Source organism: Setaria viridis, chromosome 8, assembly GCF_005286985.2.
Source record: "Setaria viridis chromosome 8, Setaria_viridis_v4.0, whole genome shotgun sequence".
In the NCBI taxonomy this organism is placed as follows: Eukaryota; Viridiplantae; Streptophyta; class Magnoliopsida; order Poales; family Poaceae; genus Setaria; species Setaria viridis.
This window is the reverse complement of record NC_048270.2, coordinates 35,097,825-35,116,845: the sequence shown is the minus strand read 5'-3', so window position 1 is coordinate 35,116,845 and position 19,021 is coordinate 35,097,825. Positions and strand designations below refer to the sequence as shown.

At 46.8% G+C, this 19,021-nt stretch overlaps 3 protein-coding genes and 1 pseudogene across 3 annotated transcripts; 1 reads left to right on the top strand and 3 right to left on the bottom strand.

Moving 5' to 3' along the window:
- Positions 1-766: 766 nt before the first annotated feature.
- On the top strand, positions 767-4,342 carry LOC117866215 (mitochondrial ATP-independent inner membrane protease subunit 1a). The gene is made up of 4 exons (XM_034750372.2): positions 767-1,271; positions 2,768-2,878; positions 3,654-3,706; positions 3,810-4,342. The coding sequence occupies exons 1-3, from the start codon at positions 909-911 to the stop codon at positions 3,702-3,704; spliced, it is 525 nt and encodes a 174-aa protein (XP_034606263.1). The 5' UTR covers positions 767-908; the 3' UTR covers positions 3,705-3,706; positions 3,810-4,342.
- A 6,695-nt stretch (positions 4,343-11,037) lies between these two features.
- Positions 11,038-12,407, bottom strand: LOC117833905 (BTB/POZ and MATH domain-containing protein 1). The gene has a single exon (XM_034713501.2). The coding sequence runs from the start codon at positions 12,273-12,275 to the stop codon at positions 11,199-11,201; it is 1,077 nt and encodes a 358-aa protein (XP_034569392.1). The 5' UTR covers positions 12,276-12,407; the 3' UTR covers positions 11,038-11,198.
- A 1,092-nt stretch (positions 12,408-13,499) lies between these two features.
- On the bottom strand, positions 13,500-14,378 carry LOC117834587 (BTB/POZ and MATH domain-containing protein 3-like; annotated as a pseudogene).
- A 2,347-nt stretch (positions 14,379-16,725) lies between these two features.
- On the bottom strand, positions 16,726-17,860 carry LOC117834586 (BTB/POZ and MATH domain-containing protein 2). Its single transcript, XM_034714133.2, has one exon. It carries the CDS (start codon positions 17,830-17,832, stop codon positions 16,726-16,728), a length of 1,107 nt encoding a protein of 368 aa, XP_034570024.2. The 5' UTR covers positions 17,833-17,860.
- Between the last annotated feature and the right edge of the window lie 1,161 nt (positions 17,861-19,021).

Below are 19,021 nucleotides of genomic sequence, written 5' to 3'. Positions count from 1 at the left end.
CGAAGATGGCAGTGGACCTGCGGGTAGGGGCGAGCAAACGTGGGGGAGAGAGAGCCGGACGCGGCCGCTCATAGGGAGAGAGAGGGAGGAGGAGAAAGAAAGGATGAAGAAGAAAGGGTCCACCGCCACTTGTTGTATGACATGTGGGGCCTATGCCACGTCACGTGAAACCACCTTCAAAACAACCTTGGGACCTAACTCAACTGGATTTGACAGCTGAGGGATGTCATATACCCGGTTTTGCAGATGAGGGATGAAAGCTAGGCTTTGACAATAGATGAGGGACGTTAAAAGCACTTTTTCTGAAGAAAAAGGTAGTATATGGGAAGCTACGTCTGGGTTTCAGCCCACGTGAAAGTGTTCGACCATGAGCCCACCAGCACGTAATTTGTAGGCCCAAAAGAATAGGGAGGATTAGGAGACGACCTTGGAATCCGCGGGTGCTCCCTTCTACATAGGGATGGCAATCGATTAGGTGTGGATCCGAGACTCACGGGTTTCAGACTCGACGGTAGCGGGGGCGGATTCGGAATTCCCCCCGCGAGTCTCGGGTTCAGGACCTGACACATGGCGGGTGCGGGACCGGATTTATAGTCCACCTGCGGGTGACCCACGGGGCCCCGTGATGTACATTTCAGCCTAACAATTAGGCCCAGCCCAACAAGAACCCATGTAACTCCCCACTCCATCCATCTCCCTGCGCCGCACCAAAATCTGTCTCCTGGCTCCCTGCGCCGCCCCCTCGCCGCGAGCGCCGCCGGCGCCCCCCGCCGGCCGCCCTCGCCGCGGCCCGCGAGCGCCACCCGCGCCCCCCCGCCGGCCGCGAGCGCCTCCCGCGCCCCACAACGGCCGCCCTCGCCGCGCCCCGCCGGCCGCCCGAGCCCCTCGCCGCGAGCGCCGCCGCTGCCATGTCGGCCTTCGTGCGGCGCCTCGGAGCCATCCCGTGGCGGAACATCGCGGGGGAGGCCTTCTCCCGCGCGTTGCTGGTGGCGCAGGCCTTCTGCGCCGTCCACGTCGTGGACCACCACCTCTGCTCGCTCGCCATCGTGCGGGGCCCCAGCATGCTGCCGGCGATGAACCTGGCGGGCGACGTGGTGGCGGTGGACAAGGTGAGCGTGAGGCAGGGGCGGGTGGGGCCCGGGGACGTCGTGCTGATGATCTCCCCCGAGGATCCGCGCAAGGCGGTCGCCAAGCGCGTCGTCGGGATGGGGGGCGACTCTGTCACCTACCTCGTCGACCCCGGGAACAGCGACGCCGCCAAGACCGTCGTGGTGAGTAGATACTGGGCTGAGTTTTGAGCTGCTTGCTATGCTGCCTCCGTGATTGGATTAAGTCTCAGCTGATGCTCTTGCTGCTTTAAAGATTATTACAATTTGGTTGCGTGGTGTGATTCATTGACGCAATTCTAGATGCTTGGCATACTATTGCGGGCAGTAGCTAGTCATTAGTGGTAATTTATTACAGTATTTGTTGTGCTTCTTGAGGTGTTAGCAGACAATCTAATTTTCTTGGTTTGTTTGTGAGCATTGTGGATTTGAAGAAGTTTCGGCAAAGATGATGTAGTAGTTTTGACTATTTTTTTTTGCTTCGAATTGAGATGCAAGAAAGGCGAGTGTTTTTCCATGAGTGTAATGTGATGCCATTTGCTGAAGTGGTGACATTTGTGTTTTTGGTAATTGATAATTAGACTCTACTAGTCGCCAAACTTGGAGAAATATCTCTATCAGCTTTAGTTCATAATTTGTGCTGATCTTAGGAAAATGTAGTGCCTGAGCTACTGATACTGGTTTAATATGAGATATGGTGTTATTTTTTTTTTGATCCAAGTCAGCAGGGGAAGCCCCTACCAATTCTTTTATACTTTTTTATTCCAGACCCGTTTAGTTCGCTCCCACGGGGAGTCGAACCTGGGCCTGCTGAGTGCTACCCAGGTGCTCTAACCACTATACTAGAGACCCTTTTGCAGATATGGTGTTATTAACCCAAAAAATATTTCTGCTGATTCGATTAGATACTTAGGATTGTGTGATGTGATGGGAAAAACTTGCTCTGTGGTAGTGCTACTGTCAGTCATCACTGAGCAAATTTGGCTTACAGAGTTTTGGTTTTCCAAAACTATCTGAATTCCTGTATAAATTCTGACATTTGCTTATGTCCATATTCATTATGAATTTATCAATTTAGTGGGTTTGACATTAAGAGTTCCGTGCTTTGTTTAATTTGAAATTCCCTTATTTTTATATCTGCTTAGAGATGCATCGAACTTGGAAACATTTATGTGAGCTCCACTTCAAAATCTGTGCATGATCTTAGAAATGTCTCAACTCTGGACTGTTGGTATTGGTTCAGTATGAGACATGGTGTTATTAACTCTAAAAACAATCACTACCAATATGATACTTAATTAATTAGGATTGCATGCTACCATGCTGGCCAAACTGTTTTTTTCTGTTTTCTTTTGCTATCAGTCATCACTCCATCAGAAGATACAATTCCTACAGTTGTGTTTCAAATGATTGCAACCAATAGCAGAAAAAAATTGGCTTGTTGAGGTTTGGTTGTCAAATATTATGAAAGACATCCCTGTCGTTAAATTCCAACATTTGTTTATGTTCAATGTTGGTGCTTTAGCGGGTTCCAGGTGTGATATTCGGACATGACGAGTGCCGTTGTTTATTTCTCAATTGTTTCTTTTATGGCTTATGGTTATTTTGTTTAAAAACATGTATGGTCACCTCATGCTCTTGCCTTGGTGATGTAATTATAGGTACCACAAGGTCATGTTTGGGTGCAGGGAGATAATGTTTATGCTTCTAGAGATTCAAGGCATTTTGGAGCTGTGCCTTATGGTCTCATTACAGGGAAGATCTTTTGTCGGGTAAGCTCAATTATTTATTTTGCATCCCCATTAATTTAATATGGTGGAATCTCTGGAACCAATATTTTGCTTTATGGTTCCATGGACGCAAGCAACTAGCAACTACCTTAAATTTGCGGAAAAAGACAAAATTGCACCTTAACACTATATTGCAAGTGCATGGTTGCTGACATGTTTTGGTAAAGCGTTGAGTTCAAGGGCTTCAGTATCTTCTTATCATCTTATGTACCCATGCTTTAATCTCAAATTCCTGGATAACTCATCAATGTTGTCCAATGATAATAATCCGGAGCAATACATTTTACTGGTGTGTATTAAGAGGATAAATACTATTGTTCCAGTTTCAGCACGGTCACTTCATGCAGTATTGGAGGTTCCCTAAAATAACTGGGCATCATATCTCCCCAATGCCAGGATGTAAATAGGAGAAAAAAGGGTATTGGGTTGAACTTCCTTAATTATAGGTCATAATGTTTGTACCCTGATATATCGACATACAATTTCTTCTTTTTTTGAAGCTTATAATAAACTTCAAATCTTGATTTGTGGGACATAGAAATTGGAACATACTTCTTCATACTCTATTTGTTCTGCAGATTTACCTGCTTGAACTTGCTACTTCTTGATGCTAACATGTTTTTATAATTCTTAGCACAATCCAAATGCTACATTGCTACCAAATCATCATGTGGGCCATCACCCTAGAATTTTATCACTGCATGTTTGCCCTCTAGGTGAAAATGGGGGAGTATTGATATTTTTTGTTCAATCTTAGGTGTGGCCACTGGAGGGTTTTGGATCGATTGATTCAAATCAGTCCCCATAAAGGTGAATTCAACCTCTCTTTATGTTTGTCTTTTTTTTCCTTAAAAAAACTGGCTCTCTCTAATCTTCATTTGTGCTAACTTCTTTGTTTGCTATTTTTCTCCAGAGAAGATTATTGAACATGTCAAGAGTTCACTCTTCAATTTGGAAGCGAGATCTCATGTCACATTTTTGTAGTGAAGCAGTGTGTATGTTGATGCCCCCTCTTTTGATTCAGTGTGTAGCAATTTTAGTTCTCAGGCCTGAAACCCAATCAGCACATGTTCTGTTACAAATTCTTGTGCTACTGCCTGGGTTGTAACTTTATGGATAGTGATTTTGGTAGAGAACAGAACCATGGATACCTCATGTCACATTTTTGTAGTGAAGCAGTGTGTATGTTGATGCCCCCTCTTTTGATTCAGTGTGTAGCAATTTTAGTTCTCAGGCCTGAAACCCAATCAGCACATGTTCTGTTACAAATTCTTGTGCTACTGCCTGGGTTGTAACTTTATGGATAGTGATTTTGGTAGAGAACAGAACCATGGATACCTGACTGATTCATGTAAGTTGAGGTGAGTTTGGAACATGGCTGAACCCAAGTCATTGAACAGAATTATGAACCTGTGCTTGCAGGAGAATAGATTGATTTGTGCGTTATTATCTTGCTTATTCAAACCATTATAATCTGGGGAGTGTGACATGACGTCTTCATGAAAACTTTAGTGGCTTTTTACCTAAAAAAAAAAGGAAAACGTAACACTAACGCTAGATTGTTACAGTAACATAAAACAGTTAATGCTGCAAGCTTTTCGAATAGAACAATGACCCCTTGCACAAATGCAAATAGTTACAAAATCTCTCAAACTTGAGTGGACATGCATTTAGATTGACCACAAAAATCTTGCATTGGTCATAAACTTAGCCAACTGTAATGCGATACTGAACTTACATAGTAGCAGCTGCATATAGTAGATTACAAATAGAACTGGCATTGATAATGAACTTAGTCAAGGATATATAGCATGAGACTGAACTTAACTAGCAGTAGCACTGATAGAATAGAAATAGAGACATCTTTGCCTCTTCCTGGTTGAAGACGACATCATCAGGGAGTCGCCACCTTGGCGAGCATGTCCTTGATGACCCTGATGCACGCCTGCTTGAGCCTACGGCAGCCATGGCTGTCAGCCAGCTGCAGCAAGGTCATAGCCGTGCGCGCGTCGATGCAGGTGCAAAGCATTTCGCTGCAGGTCGACTTGAGCCTCTCCACGCCGTACCGATCCGCCGCCACGAGCAGACCCTGAGCCACGGCAACCTTGTCGTCGTCACCCTCCTTCACCTCAGGTAGTGTGTCGGTGTAGATAAAGTGGAGCAAAGCCCTGAACACCCTCGGCTCCATGTCGTCGATGCGCACATGTGTGCCAGTGGCAGCGTTCTCCGGCCGAGAGCTCGGCCATGAATACTGGCGAGCGGGCGGCGAGAACGCACCTGTGCGCGGTGAACATCTCGCCCCCGACGTGGAACGTGACGTCCAACCCCACCTGGCTCGCCAGGCACTGCTGGGGAATCGTGCCGGTCCCAAACCCCCATTTAGTACCGGTTGTGCAACCGGTGCTGCTATATCAGTACTAAGGGGGTCCTTTAGTACCGGATCAAATAACTGGTACTAAAGGGGTATTAAAAAATAAAAAAAGAAATCCGCCGACCGGAGCTCTAGTCGCACCTCGCCGCCGTTTGCCCGAGCGCCGGAGCCCCGGCCGCACCCACCGCCATCCGCCTGAGCACCAGAGACCCGGCCGCACAGCACCTGAGCCCCGCACTGAAGAGAGAGAGAGAGAGCCGCCCTTCTAACTCATCACCGCCGACTGACCTTCCTCCTTGTCGACCAAGCCTGGTTCCGACCCTTGTCCCTGCCACCTCGCCTCCCCCGCAACCCCCTGCTGACCCCTTCGCCCGGCTGGCCGCCCTCATGACGCACTCCGCTAGCCCCCTCGCGCCGCTGGCCGCCCTCGCCCAGAGAGAGAAAGAGAGAGAGAGAGAGGTGAGGCCACACACCTCATTCTATCGCACCGTCACCCCTTAGATCCTGCTGCCCGCACCACGCCTCCACCCTTTCCTACCACGCCGGCCTGCAGATCCCACTGCTCCACGCGCCATCGCCCGCTACTGCTTCACGCGCCGTCGCCCGCCACTCCACCTCTGCGCTCCCCCACCGCCGTGCTGTCACCTCACCTCGCCCCGCTGCCGCTCCTCACCGGCATCGCAGTGAGGGGCGTGCGGAGGGGAGAAGGGAGGAGCAGCTGTGAGGGGAGGGACGCGCCTGGAAGAATGGGAGGAAGAGAAGCGAGGCTGCCGTGAGGGGAGAAGGGAGAGAGGAGGGCCGTTCGGGAGAGAGAGGGAGGCATGCGGATGAGATGGTGAGGAGCGGATGCGTGCGGTGAACTTCAATCCAGTGAACTCCAAATTACTACTGGGTAGAGGTTTCACCTGGTACTAAAGGTTGCACGTTAGTACCGGGTGAAGCCTCCACCCGATACTAAAAGGGTTTACGGTGGCCTCGTTGAGGACTAGCCGTTAGGTCCAGTACTAATGCTTATATAAGTACCGGACCAAAATGCAACTGGTACTGAGCCTTGGGATGAACACTTAGTTTTCCAGTAGTGAGGAGGCCGCCGAGGTGCCAGTGTAGGTCCGGCCGCGGCGGCCTCCTCGATGACGGTGAGGTCGCACCTGACCTGGAAGCTGTCCTCGAGGAGAGGCGAGGCGAGGCGTTATCCTGGTGTAATCGCGATTGCATGTGCTGGAGAAGGTACATAAGCTCTGGATCGACGTAATTACGTCTCCATCACGGTCGAGCAGGGCCAGCTCGTGCCGCACCTTCACTTCATCGTTAGCACCAGGGCGATCGAGACAAAGGTAGGCGCCCACCCAGTCGCCGTCCTCCTCTTCGTCTTCGTCGAAATCGAATGGGCGGTACTCGATGTACCAGCTGTGCCCTCCGACGCGCGGAACCTCTCGGATTTGATGCTCCCGCCGCCGGCGTCGAGCGCCTCCAAGATTTTGGAGTAGCCGTCGACCGTCATCAGCACGCGCGTCCCGGCCATATTTGGTGCTAATTAGTTACCACTATTTACTTAACAAAGAATGTAAAATGACCTTAGTTACTACTATTTATTTACCATATTTGGTGCTAATTAGTTCTTGCATGCACATGCACATACGAGTAGGGAATAATGAATTGTTTTGTTGGACAAATTTTGAATCGTGACTTGTTTTTTTGGATGTACCTACTATGGGGCTCTTAATCTCTCGCTGCTAATCAGAATGTTATATGTGATCCACTAAACCTAAATTTCTGAACGCACCATCAATCTATGTAGAGTCTCTGTAGCACAAATATCGTTGTCAAGTTGTCAACTTAGGCGACAAAAATGGGGGCGGATGCCTTCAGAGCAACATCAAGAGGTGAGCAAAGATGAATCATCTATGGACCTAAATTGGCGGCTGAGAAGTTCCCGACAGTGGCCACAAGTAGGACGAGACTTGATGTCAACCGGAGCCATTAGATGAGGGAAAAAAAAGACCATCAAGCTCATTGCATTCTCTTTCTAAATCCCATAATTAAGAGTTCAATATTTCGAAAAGGTTAGCATAAAAATAACAAAAAACTGTAAATCGGGAACCATGACAGCTATATAAGATCCTACATATTTAGGAACAAATACAATATATTATTAAAGGACAAGTAATATCTAGCCCGCAAAATCGTGCAGGACACATCTAGTTTGTTTTTGTTTTTTAAAAAAGAGGCACCCACAAATACCTACATAGAAACTACCATAGCCATTTTAGGTACCATAAATGTCCAAGTCGTACAAACGCTCGTGCGTGCTGCTGAATAAAGAACAGCTACTACTAGTTCCATATTTTGATTGAAGTACGCACGTTTTTGCTTTCCGAACCAGCAGTATACATTACTTACTTTTGCGGTCGTAGATATTTTCAAGCTCAATTACACCGCGTGCTCTAGCTTTGAGCTTCTTGGCAGTCCTTGCGATGTTATGGTACTCCGGACCCCCGAGGCCTCTGCCGCGGTGGGCCTCAAGGCGTTTGAAGTCCGTTATGCAGGTCTTCATCTCTTCGGCCACATCCCTAAGCTTCTTCCATTTGGACAAAGCCTTTGCATCCCCGTCTTCAATCTCTTCGAGGAAAGCACTGACGGCTCTGAGCTCCTCGACGAGGGATTCCACCTCTTCCGGCACGCTCTTGTGTTCCTTGCACTCTTGCACCGCGCGCCGGCTGGCTGAAGTGATTACGGCGACTAACAACGCTCCCACCACTGTAGACACCAGGCTTATCACCGCGGCGTGCACCATCTCTCTCTCTCTCTCTCTCTCTCTCTCTCTCTCTCTCTCTCTGCGAAGGACTCCTGCACTTCACTACCGAAGTTGGAACACCGTTGGAGGTATCTTATAGGACCACCGGCCTACTACTAGGGGTCGTCCCTTTGCCATTTCTTAGTCAAGTCTCAAGCGGCAGCTATCGTTCTCACTGTGATGATCTACGTAGTACCTCTTAAATTTAAGCTGCGTGGACAAAATCAACAAAACTGTTCGCGCCAAAAAAAATACACGCGTAGAAAATCAAGCTCCACGGTGCGCCTTGTCTTGATTATGACAGATATACAAGCACACCCATACGCAAATAAAAGTAAGCTAGGCTACCTATTAGGCTATCCAAGTTGCACACTACTTTTATATTTTTACAAAGCACAGTACAACACTGCACAGACGCTCAAATTAACGCACCCAAACTCAACCTATTTCTATGAGCACCTCAGAGAGGTTGAGCCTGCGGATCTTCAAGATTGACGAAGTCACCACTAGCACCTTACCATCGATGGCACATCATCTAGCACTGAAAGAATATCTCCTGTTAAATTCTAAAATAAATTTAGAAAAATGCGAGCACCAACACCAAGCCGAAGACTCGAATCCTGGTGGGCAGGTCCACAAAGAACCTTATCAGGTGAGCTATGCTCAATTCGCTGCACATTTACATTATTTATGTGATCAACTAGATCAAGTGGTCATTCAAGTTGCACAAGTTGCACATTTACTTTTATGTGATCAACTAGATGAAGTGGCCATCCAATTTGCACATATGCGTCTGCATGATCAACTAGATGAAGTGGTCTATCGGATTATGAGGGCTACAAATATATTTGATTAATTTACCTGTTAATGTACTCATAAATTGGCAGTTATTGATTGATTTATAACAGTTTTTTCCTTTAAACTTTCGCTACTTTGTTCAGAAATATAACGCATACTCTTATGATGTAGGATTGAATGTGTATCTCGTTCTTTCGTTGGTGTGTAAATGCAAAGAAAGCATAAGAAAATTTTGGGTAAACACTTAATGGTAGAGGTGCATATAAATAATAAATTTTGGCTTATTTTAATTATGAAATAATAAAAGTGGATAATTTCAAAGGATGTATAGGGGTCTTTTTATTATATTTTTTAATAATGGCAAAGGGGCAATTTGGATCATGTGAGAACAAGTGAGGAGTGTTCAAGTGAGTCCCGTCCTTATGACTCATTGGGTCCTTCATATGGAGGTGGGAGGGGGTGGCAATTTGCTCCCAAACCCCTTGGTGATTACAACATCTACCAATGCACCCTTGAACCTTTACATAAGGTCCATTTTCTACATTGGCCTGGCCATTCCCCCAAGAGTAGCACATCAACTACTGTGGTTCCTGGCCATTCCTCCAAGAGTAGCACCTCAACTACTATGGTTTGGCTGGTAGAACAAAGCAAAGTAGCTGAATACATATGAAGTGGACCAAACAAGCCTATGCCTTTGATCACGAGGAGCGCTCTCATGACCATCCACTCGCACGCCTCACTAAAAGCTCCATCCAAAAACCCAGTGAGAGAAAAGAATTGGAGAAAAAATCATGCACGTTTAGCGGATCAACACATACATGACAATAACAACCAATCTAGTAGTTGTTTTCGGCTTCGGTGATGAAGTAAGTCTGTGGGTAGAAGCTTTGTTTTCTACCTTCGTTACTTCTTAGATCTACCAACCGAGGTGGACAGGCTTCGTAGTTGAGGAAGTCTTCGTCCCAGAAGCTTCTTTTCTTCACTCTTCGGCTTTAAATACCTTTGGAGCCTTGATACTTGTCAAATGTTCACATCTCGAACTAGGTTGTGCCTCGGCATAACCTCGGATCACTCTTCATCATAGCCGATGTAGTCGAAGTAGATGAGGTAGACACTTCATCTTCACCATAGCCGAAGTTGTAAGCTCCTCTTCGGTGCAGTCAATATTGTCAAAGTAAAAATGTCACTGTCTTGATGCTACTGAAGCCAGCAATGCCTTTGGGTCTTTGCTCACGAGTGCTAGGCAAGACTTTATCCTAGTAAAAACATGTATAACCTATGGTTACACATAACATCATGTGATAAAAAAAATCATAAGAACAAGTGGATGGGGTTGATATATTGGATTAGTTATGAAATTGCATTTGTTTGTCAATCACCTTCCACACTCGATAGCGATGGCCATACCACAGACCTTGACCTTGCGTCTAGGCAAGGAGATTAGGCATAATTCAATACCCTTTTTAGGTGTAACGTGCCATCGTTACAGTTGCATGGGCCACGAACGATAGGGTTCCACGGTGACCTCTTCTACTAGCTCTCGAGTCTATTATTGCCCTCCATCCTATCCCAACGCAGCAAGCGGTGAACACAGCCAGGGCCTTGTCGGAAAAATACAGGCACTGTGCCAAGCTCTAAGAAGGGGTCCTATTGCACTAGAATTATAGAACAATCAGTGGCGGATCTAGGGCCCAGGCTAGCTGGGGAGATGCAGCCCGGGTCCAGCCCAAGTATTGTCTTGTATATGGTGTGAGCTAAAGAGAAAATATTAGCCAAGTGAGCGGGGACTAAATAAATTGCATTGGTCTAGCAGGCTGTGCTCCCGTCATGGCTGTGGCTGTCCTGAACATGGTCAGGAATGAATCAGGATTCCACGGTGACCTCTTCTACCTATTACTGCCTTCACCCCCTCCTGCTTGTCGAAGGTACACGGTCGAAAGCTGTATTCCTGCAAATTTCCACCGGTAGCCAGATAAAACTAATTTGACAGCACCAAGATAACAAGTTTTTATGCCCTAGATGATAGACCTTGATGGTCATAGATGGTGGCAAAGTATTACATGAGTTGTATTTTCCTTGTATTCATATAACGTAACATGAAAAACATAACTCAAAACATTGTTCGTATTCGACCAGTACTTGCATGGCATATATAACCTCTGTTTTGAAAACAAAATATCATGAAACTAAACAATTCCTGTTTTAAATTAGAATTGATCAATTAGCTTCACGATCTGTGTAACATATAACTAGATAGATATATAGTAGTTCATATGAATATAAAAAGAATCACAGACAGTGCTCTTACAAGTTGATCCCCTTCAAGCTAGTTGAAGGGGTCAGGGAGCAAGCTTAGCAAGCATCTCCTCAATAAGAAAGGGGCAACTGGTCCTCAGATGCTGAAATCCCTCGCTCGCCATGACCGCCTTCGTATTGCCAGGATATCTCATGAACCTGAAGCATCCCTCCTTGAGCCCTTCACAACCATGCTGCTCAGCCAATGTTAGCGTAGTCGCCACAGCGCTTGTGTCGACGTGTTTGAGCAGCATGGCCTCACACATAACCTTCAGCCTCGGCAAGCCATACTTGTCCGCCGCCACCAGCAGATGCTGCGCCATCCCAACCTCATCATCCTCGTCTATCTCCGGCAGCGAGTCGTTGTAGATGAAGTGGAGCATGGCCTTGAACACTCTCGGCTCCACATCATGAACCTGTAAACTGGACATGGTGTTCTCCTTCATCGGACCAAAGAGCTCTGCCATGAGGACCGGCGACCGCGCAGCGAGCACGTACTTGTGCGCCGTGAACTGCTCGCCGCCGACATCGAACGTCACGTCCCCTCCCACCTCGCTCTCCAGAAGTGCGCCGAGATGTTGGTGCAGGTCTGACGGTGGCACGGTGAGAGACTTGGCAGCAGTGGGATCCACGCAGGTCTCCTTCATGACGGTGACATCGCATCTGATCCGGAAACTGTGGCCTTTGAGAGAAGACTCCATGTCCGTCGCCTTGACGAACTTATAGTACCCCCGTGGCTTCCCTGGGCTCCAAAAGGAGTAACTGCCCGTCCTGGTGTAAGATGAGAGGTCCTCACCGGCGTCGGCGTCGTCGTCGATGATACTGAACTTGTAACTCGCCTTGACGTCGCCATCGACGGCGGCGGCAGACTCTGAGAGGTAGAGGTAGACGGATACCCAATCGGTGCTCTTCTCGTTGTTGCCGTCGGGGTAGTATCTGATGTACCAGCTGTGCCCTCCGACGATGAACGTGGCGGAGTTGATACCCTTGCCGACGCCTCCCTTGGTCTTGGTGTGGCCCGGAACCTTGAGCTCGTGCCACCCGGTCGTCGTGTCGGCGGCGATGGTCGACGTGCTCCCGCCGCCGCCATCGCCGGTGGCGGAAGAGGAGGAGATCGACATCACGCACCGGATCGTCTTGTTGTTGGCGGCGGCGCGATGCAAGTCTCTAATGCGATGGATCGGGTCATACGGACGACCGAGCGCGCCGCAACTATAGATCGACTGGCGTGCGCCGTGGATGCGTAGGACACTTGGACCCATCCTCCGTGGATCGATGAGATTAGAGTTGTACATCTGGTCATACACGCGTGGACTTTATGTTCAATATTTACTTTTGTCAATTTTTTATGACCTCTGGAATATCCTGCTTGCATCACCATCGACCTTGTGCGTCCCCAGTATGATGGCTAGCGCAACTGCAGATTTAACTAGACCAATTGTTTTAGTTTCAGTATGATAGTTTGGAATTTTTTTTATTTGGGCTTACTACTTCTTGCTTTCTAAAACCGGGAGGTTTAATTTAATTTTTGAAAATATACAATACATATGCATAAGCTCACATATATAGACGCATATTATTCACCTTGAATTCATACATGGAAATCTACCTGTATGAGCATCGATTGAAAGATTAGGCCAGTGTATCCTGAGATTAACAAAGTTATCACCACAGGCGTCTCGTAGTCGTGGCATGCTGCCTTACCATCAAAAGAAGAGTGCAATTGATTCTTGGGAAAAATTTGGAAAAAATTGAACACCGTACCTGTGTTAAGTCGAGAATTTGTAACCGGGTCGAGAAACTTCTTTTAAACATAAGTAGAAAGATTTCAATCAAGTTCTATATATCACAGTACTAGTTTCACAAATTCATGTTCACCATTATTACAAAGACCAATGAGGAAAAAAGTTTAAACTCGAAATTAAATTGTTAGGTTTCTTGTGGTGGAACCTGTCTATTTGGGTTCACTAGAATTTTTTTGCTATTTATTCATTTAGCGATACAGGATGTGGCTATTGACACCGAGCGAGATGCTTATAGTGATTTTTTCAACCTTAAAATCTGTCGGTGCTATCTATCGGGGGTGTTCATATGTATCGTTCGTAGGCATAGGTGTTTATGCATGTATGTCAGCGTTTACTTTGTTTGAAGAAAAATAACTTGAGTGATTTTGTAGTGAAAGAAATTTTAACATATAGAAAAAGCCATTATTAGAACAGGCATGTTGCATGTACATCAAGTCTACAAAGTTCTAAAAGGGACGATGGTCTAAGAAATTCTTGTGTTACTTTGCATGTAAAGAGAAATAAGCCTCTCCAAGTTTTGAAAGTTTCAAGTGGATGAAGCTAGGCAGCAATGTTTGCAGCCAGCTCCTTGAGGAGAGAGGGACAACTTCTCATCAGGTGTTCAAAACCATCACTTGCCATGACCCCCCTTTGAAATTGCAAGGAGAAGCCATGAACTTGAAGCACGCCTCCTTAAGCAACCGGCACCGATGCTGCTCAGCCAGTGCCAGTGTAGTAGCCGCAGTATTCGTGTCAATGTGGATGCATAATATGCGCTCGCAGATCAATTTGAGCCTCCCCATGTTATAGGTGTCTGCCGCCACAAGCAGATGCTGAGCCATCACCGCCTCGTCTACCTCAGGCAACAAATCTTGTGTAGATAAAGTGAAGGAACGCCCTGAACACCTCCGGTTCGACATCGCTGATCCGCACGCGATCCGCCGTCGTCTCTTTCGTCGTTCCATAAAGTTCCGCCATGAACACCGGTGATCGAGCGGCGAGGACGTACCTATGCGCCGTAAACGTCTCACCGCCGACATCGAACGCCACGTCTGCTCCCACTTGGCTAGACAGGAGGTTGCCAAGATGTTGGTGCAGATCAGACGGCGGCAACGCAGGTAACTGTACAGTGGTGGTTCTTGTGCTTCCCTTTGACACGGTGACATCGCACCTGATCCTGAAGCTGTCGTCCCTTAGGTTCGGCGACATCTCAAGCTCCTTCCTTTTGAGGAAATCACAGCTACCACTGCTCTGTGTGCTCCTGAACGTTCTCATCACCTTGAATTCATGGCTGTACGGCAACAGTGGCTCCCCGGCCTGGTCGAGTAAGCTCAACTTGAACCGGGCCTTGACATCGGCCTGAAAATCAGGATCAACTCGTGCTAGAAATCGGGTCGTAGTGAAGTGCTTCAAAGAGCAGTTCAATACGGATTTCTCCATCTTCCTGAAGCTGCGTCATGAAGAACTTGTGTATGCAGGTAAAATGGTTTTAACATTTTGTGGGAGGAAGGATGAGGATGTATACAATGGAGATCTCAACAAACTTCATGGATTAGTTGCCACAGCACTGCAATCTCTTGTCACAAAGGTAAATAAGAGTGGAATATATAGTTTAGTTTGATATTTTCTTTGCCATTCAACTTTTTAAAAAAGTTTAACTAACTTTTTGGATTAGTTGCTATATCGCTGCAATCTCTTGTCGCAAAGGTAAATAAGAGCGGAATATAAATATATTTAGTTTGGCATTTTCTTTGTCCATTCAACTTTATTTGTTTAAAAAGTTTTATTAACTATGATATTGATGATAATATATAGGGCCTTGTAGAGAGAGAGAAAAACTAGACTCATTCAATTTACCTCTATATGGACCATCTATTGCTGAAGTGAGGGAAGTAGTAATGCAAAGCTGCATGTTTGAATTGGATCACATCAAACTATTCGAGGCAAACTGGGATCCTTATGATGACACAGAAGGCAATGATGTTCAGCGTGCAGTGCCATGAATGTTTCTAACATGGTTAGAGCAGTGCTAGAACCTATCATTGCAAGCCATTTTGGAGAAACCATTCTTGACGTATTTGTTCAGTGTATGCATGCTTTGTCTCCAAGCATCTGGAGAAGGAGAAGACAAAGTTTGCCATGATCACCATGTCCTTAACGAAAATATAGTAGGAACCTATTAATGTCATCGATCAGATTATACTCTTCCAGATACCAGATGGTGACCTAATAAATGGACAGCTTGCCATACATATTTTATTTTAATTTGTGCAACCATGTATATGTTGCCGTTAGAGTCTCTGCATCTCTTTATAAAATGTTGGTGTTGCTTTGTGTATCCGGGTTGTGCAAAGGTCGCGAGTGTTTTCACCATGGTTGTACGTAGTCGATGCAATGACCCTGAAAATTTACATAGCTTTCTTTATCAAAAGAACTACTTTATTTTCATGACATTGGTCAACGTCCTAATTGTAGTAAGGAAGCTCTAAAGGAAGCAAGGAGAGGTGTCCTCCTAAACAAAAATAACATTTACTTCTCTATTTTCGTACTGCTGCATCATGAAGAACTTGTGTACAGAGGGAAAATAGTTTTAACATTTTGTGGGAGGAAGGATGAGGAATGGGCCGCCGCGCTCGATTAAACTGCCACCGGAGCATAGTTGCCGCTACCATCGTTACTAAGAACTGAGAAGGAGTGCTTGTTGCTGAGTGTTGCCGGAGTGATGCATGCATGCCGGATCATCACGCTTGCCACCACATGAAAATACTAGGTTCCTCACGGTGCTTGTTACCCGCTGCGTCGTTGCCCTTGCTTTCCATGCATGTTCTTGAACCTCACCAGCCGCTGCTGCATGCATCGTCGAGCATGGTGATCTTGCCAGGCTGCCGTGCCACCGCATACATCACTGAGACGGGTGGAGGGTTCACCGTCGAGCTGCCTGGCTACTCCATATGTCCAAGGGGTTAACGGAATTTGGGATTTGGAGAGTAAGCAAATTCTGTCATTGCTGTGAGAAGGGGCATTGTAGAAATAAGTGAAAGCTGACTCTTGCACATTGGCAGGGCAGAGAACACAATTATAGCCTTGAGGCTCCATGTTTTTTCCTTTTTAGTACCTCTCTTGTGTTCAATCTGTCTTTAATTAAGAGCCAAAAGAAAATCTTATGTTTAAAGCAGATGGCAACCCTTTCAAATCAAGGAGAAAACACAGGGTGAATATCACAATGACCCTTCATATGTTTATATGCCTTTCGCGAACTATATATAACAACCATTGCCCTCATATATGTCCACAAATCAGCAGCACTGATGAAACTGAGAAAAAAAACCTCTGTGATGAGCTTTGGTGGGCTCATGAGGACTGGACTAGAATAGATGTTAGAGTGCACAGCGGAATCCAGTTCGGCGCGGGATTCCTATGTGGCTTCCATTAGCCAGCAGTTAACAACTTAGCTTAGGGTATTACTTTCCAAAGACCCGAACCTGTCTAAACCTCACCCTTCTGTATTACCATTCGAATTCTTGGTCTTGTGATCTCCGCCGCCTACAAATCTACCACTTAGGCACCCCTAGTTGGACTGTCAGTCACTAAACGTGACAATTACACATACATTATTATTATCGGCAGGAAACTCATATTTGATCCGGCAGAAAATCGTCCTTTCATATGTTTGTTAATATTTTTAGCTCATTTTACTATTCTTGGAGAGGTAGGTCGAATTATAACACAGAGATACCAAATTTGGCACTCCGTGTATTTAGCTTCATCCGTCAAGTCGAGGACGGAGTCAAGGAAAAACCTTGCCGAGCAGCTCCTTGACAACTGAGGGGCAGCTGCTCATGAGATGATCAAAGCCATCAGCGGCCACGACTGCCTTCATAATACCCGGAGACTCTAAGAACTTGAAACACCCCTCTTTCAGCCCATGGCACCCGTGCTGCTCAGCAAGCGCCAAAGTAGTGGCGACGGTGCTCGTGTCAATGAAGTTGCGCAACACGTCCTCGCAGACCAACTTTAATCTCTCCAAGCCATACCTGTCCGCCGCAACGAGAAGATGCTGCGCCATCACCCTAATATCACCCTCGTCGATCTCAGGCAGCGAGTCGGTGTATATGAAGTGGAGCATGGCCCTGAACACCCTCGGTTCGATGTCGTCGATCCGGATCTGAGCCGCCTTCTTCTCCTTCATCCAACCGAAGAGCTGCGCCTTGAAGACCGGCGAGCGAGCGGCGAGGACGTTCCGGTGCGCCGTGAACGTCTCCCTCCCAACATTGAACTTCACATCAGCTCCCACTTTGCTGTCTAGTAGATCACCGAAATGCCGGTGCAGGTCCGTGGATGGTGGGACATGGAACTGCACGCGGGCTGTCTCCGCCCGGATCTTAACCACGGTGAGATGGCATCGGATCCGGAAGCTGTCGCCTTTGAGAAAAGATGATGACTCCAACCCGTTCCTTCTGACGAACTTACGGTAGCCCAATGTCCTTGTTGCGCTGGTGAACGTGCGTTGCTCGCTCAAGTAATCGACTGACGGCACGGGCTCTCCGGCCTGGTCGAGTAGGCTCAATCTGAATCGCGCCGTGACGTCGTCTTTGCCTTTATCCAGCCGTTCAAGATACAGGGATATCCAATCGGCGCTCTCCTGCTGTTCACCGTCTGGGTAGTACATGATGCACCAGCTGTGTCCTCCTATGGTGAACGCTGAGGACTTGATGCACGTGCCGATGCCGATGCCCTTGGTGCCGGAGTAGCCGCTGATGGTGAGCTCGTGCGAGCCGGTCACCATATCGGCGGCGATGGTCGACGCGCTGCTGCGGCGGCCGTCGACGACGGCAGGAGCCGAGGAGTTCGGCATCTGCGTTCTCTTCGGTTTGTTAGAGAAAAATCTGAGCATGGATCGGATAGCCCTACTACTACTACTAGCTGAGACCCGGCGTTGTCAACTAGGTAGTACGTTGTTAGTACGATCTCACATATTTGTGGCAACAGGCCGGTTATACTCCGAGGCCGATTCGGAAGTGTCACGTTGTACAACTTCTTTATTCATATCGGATACATCATCGAGTCCTACGTCTATTCGGAACAGAGAAATTGAAATAAAAGAGGATTTGAAAACATAGGAAACCTGTATGAGAGGACATTTGGAACGGAGAAATACAAAGTATGCCAGATTTTCTTAACGAAATAAAAGAAGACCAAGGCATCTTCAGAATTGCACAAAAGTAAGTTCAGCATGGGCTACCTACTACACATGCTCCAAAAAATTAAGGCCCCCCAAATTATACTTATGTCCTGTTTGGAATTTGCTGAACCTGAATATAGTTGTTAGCTGGGAATTAGTGGTGAGTCATTCACGTTTCCACCTGCCCTCTTTCTCTCTGTATTAACCTCCCGCTAACTGCGTCTTTACTTGCCAAGGATGCACTAAATATTTTGGTCTTGGAAATTCGAGATATTTTTTCTTGATCTTTTTTTATACTACGTTGCTGTTATTTTCTTAATCTGTACAATGGGCCATTTGTATATTTTCTGATTATGCCCTCCAAAATTAGAAAACAAAAATATTTTTTAGGGATCACATAGTACTGCTCACATATACGCACGCATACTCGCCCTAACAAACACACGCACGCAACCCCTATGAGTACTTTCGAGAGACTGAGTCAGCAAATCCTCTAGATTGACGAAGTAACTACTGGTGCCTCGCTGTCGACGGGCACGCCGCATACCACTAAAAGAATAGCATCGGTTAAATCCAGGAAAATGGCTGCTTTCGTTGAGTTGAGAACTTAAACCTGGGTAGATAGCACTACGGGAAAGCTACAAATTGCCGAGTGCCCCAGGCACTCGGCGAAACCCTAAAAACACTCGGCAACGTGTTTGCCGAGTGTAACACTCGGCGATGAGCACACGGCAAAGTTTTACTCGGCAAAATTAACTTTGCCGAGTGTCTTTGGTCGGGCACTCGGCAAAGGGTGTGCCGAGTGGCACAAAACACTCGGCAAACAATATTTCCAGAAAAAATAAAAAAAAACATACCCCGGCCACCGGGGGCAGGTCCAGCTGGCCGCCGCCGCCGCCGT

Excerpts from the sequence above, each read along its gene's own strand:
- LOC117834586 (XM_034714133.2), bottom strand. The coding sequence starts at position 17,832 with ATGCTCAGATTTTTCTCTAACAAACCGAAGAGAACGCAGATGCCGAAC.
- LOC117833905 (XM_034713501.2), bottom strand. The coding sequence starts at position 12,275 with ATGTCGATCTCCTCCTCTTCCGCCACCGGCGATGGCGGCGGCGGGAGC.
- LOC117866215 (XM_034750372.2), top strand. The coding sequence starts at position 909 with ATGTCGGCCTTCGTGCGGCGCCTCGGAGCCATCCCGTGGCGGAACATC. Across the intron at positions 1,272-2,767 it reads ACGCCGCCAAGACCGTCGTG|GTACCACAAGGTCATGTTTG; the intron begins GTGAGTAGATAC and ends ATGTAATTATAG. Across the intron at positions 2,879-3,653 it reads CAGGGAAGATCTTTTGTCGG|GTGTGGCCACTGGAGGGTTT; the intron begins GTAAGCTCAATT and ends GTTCAATCTTAG.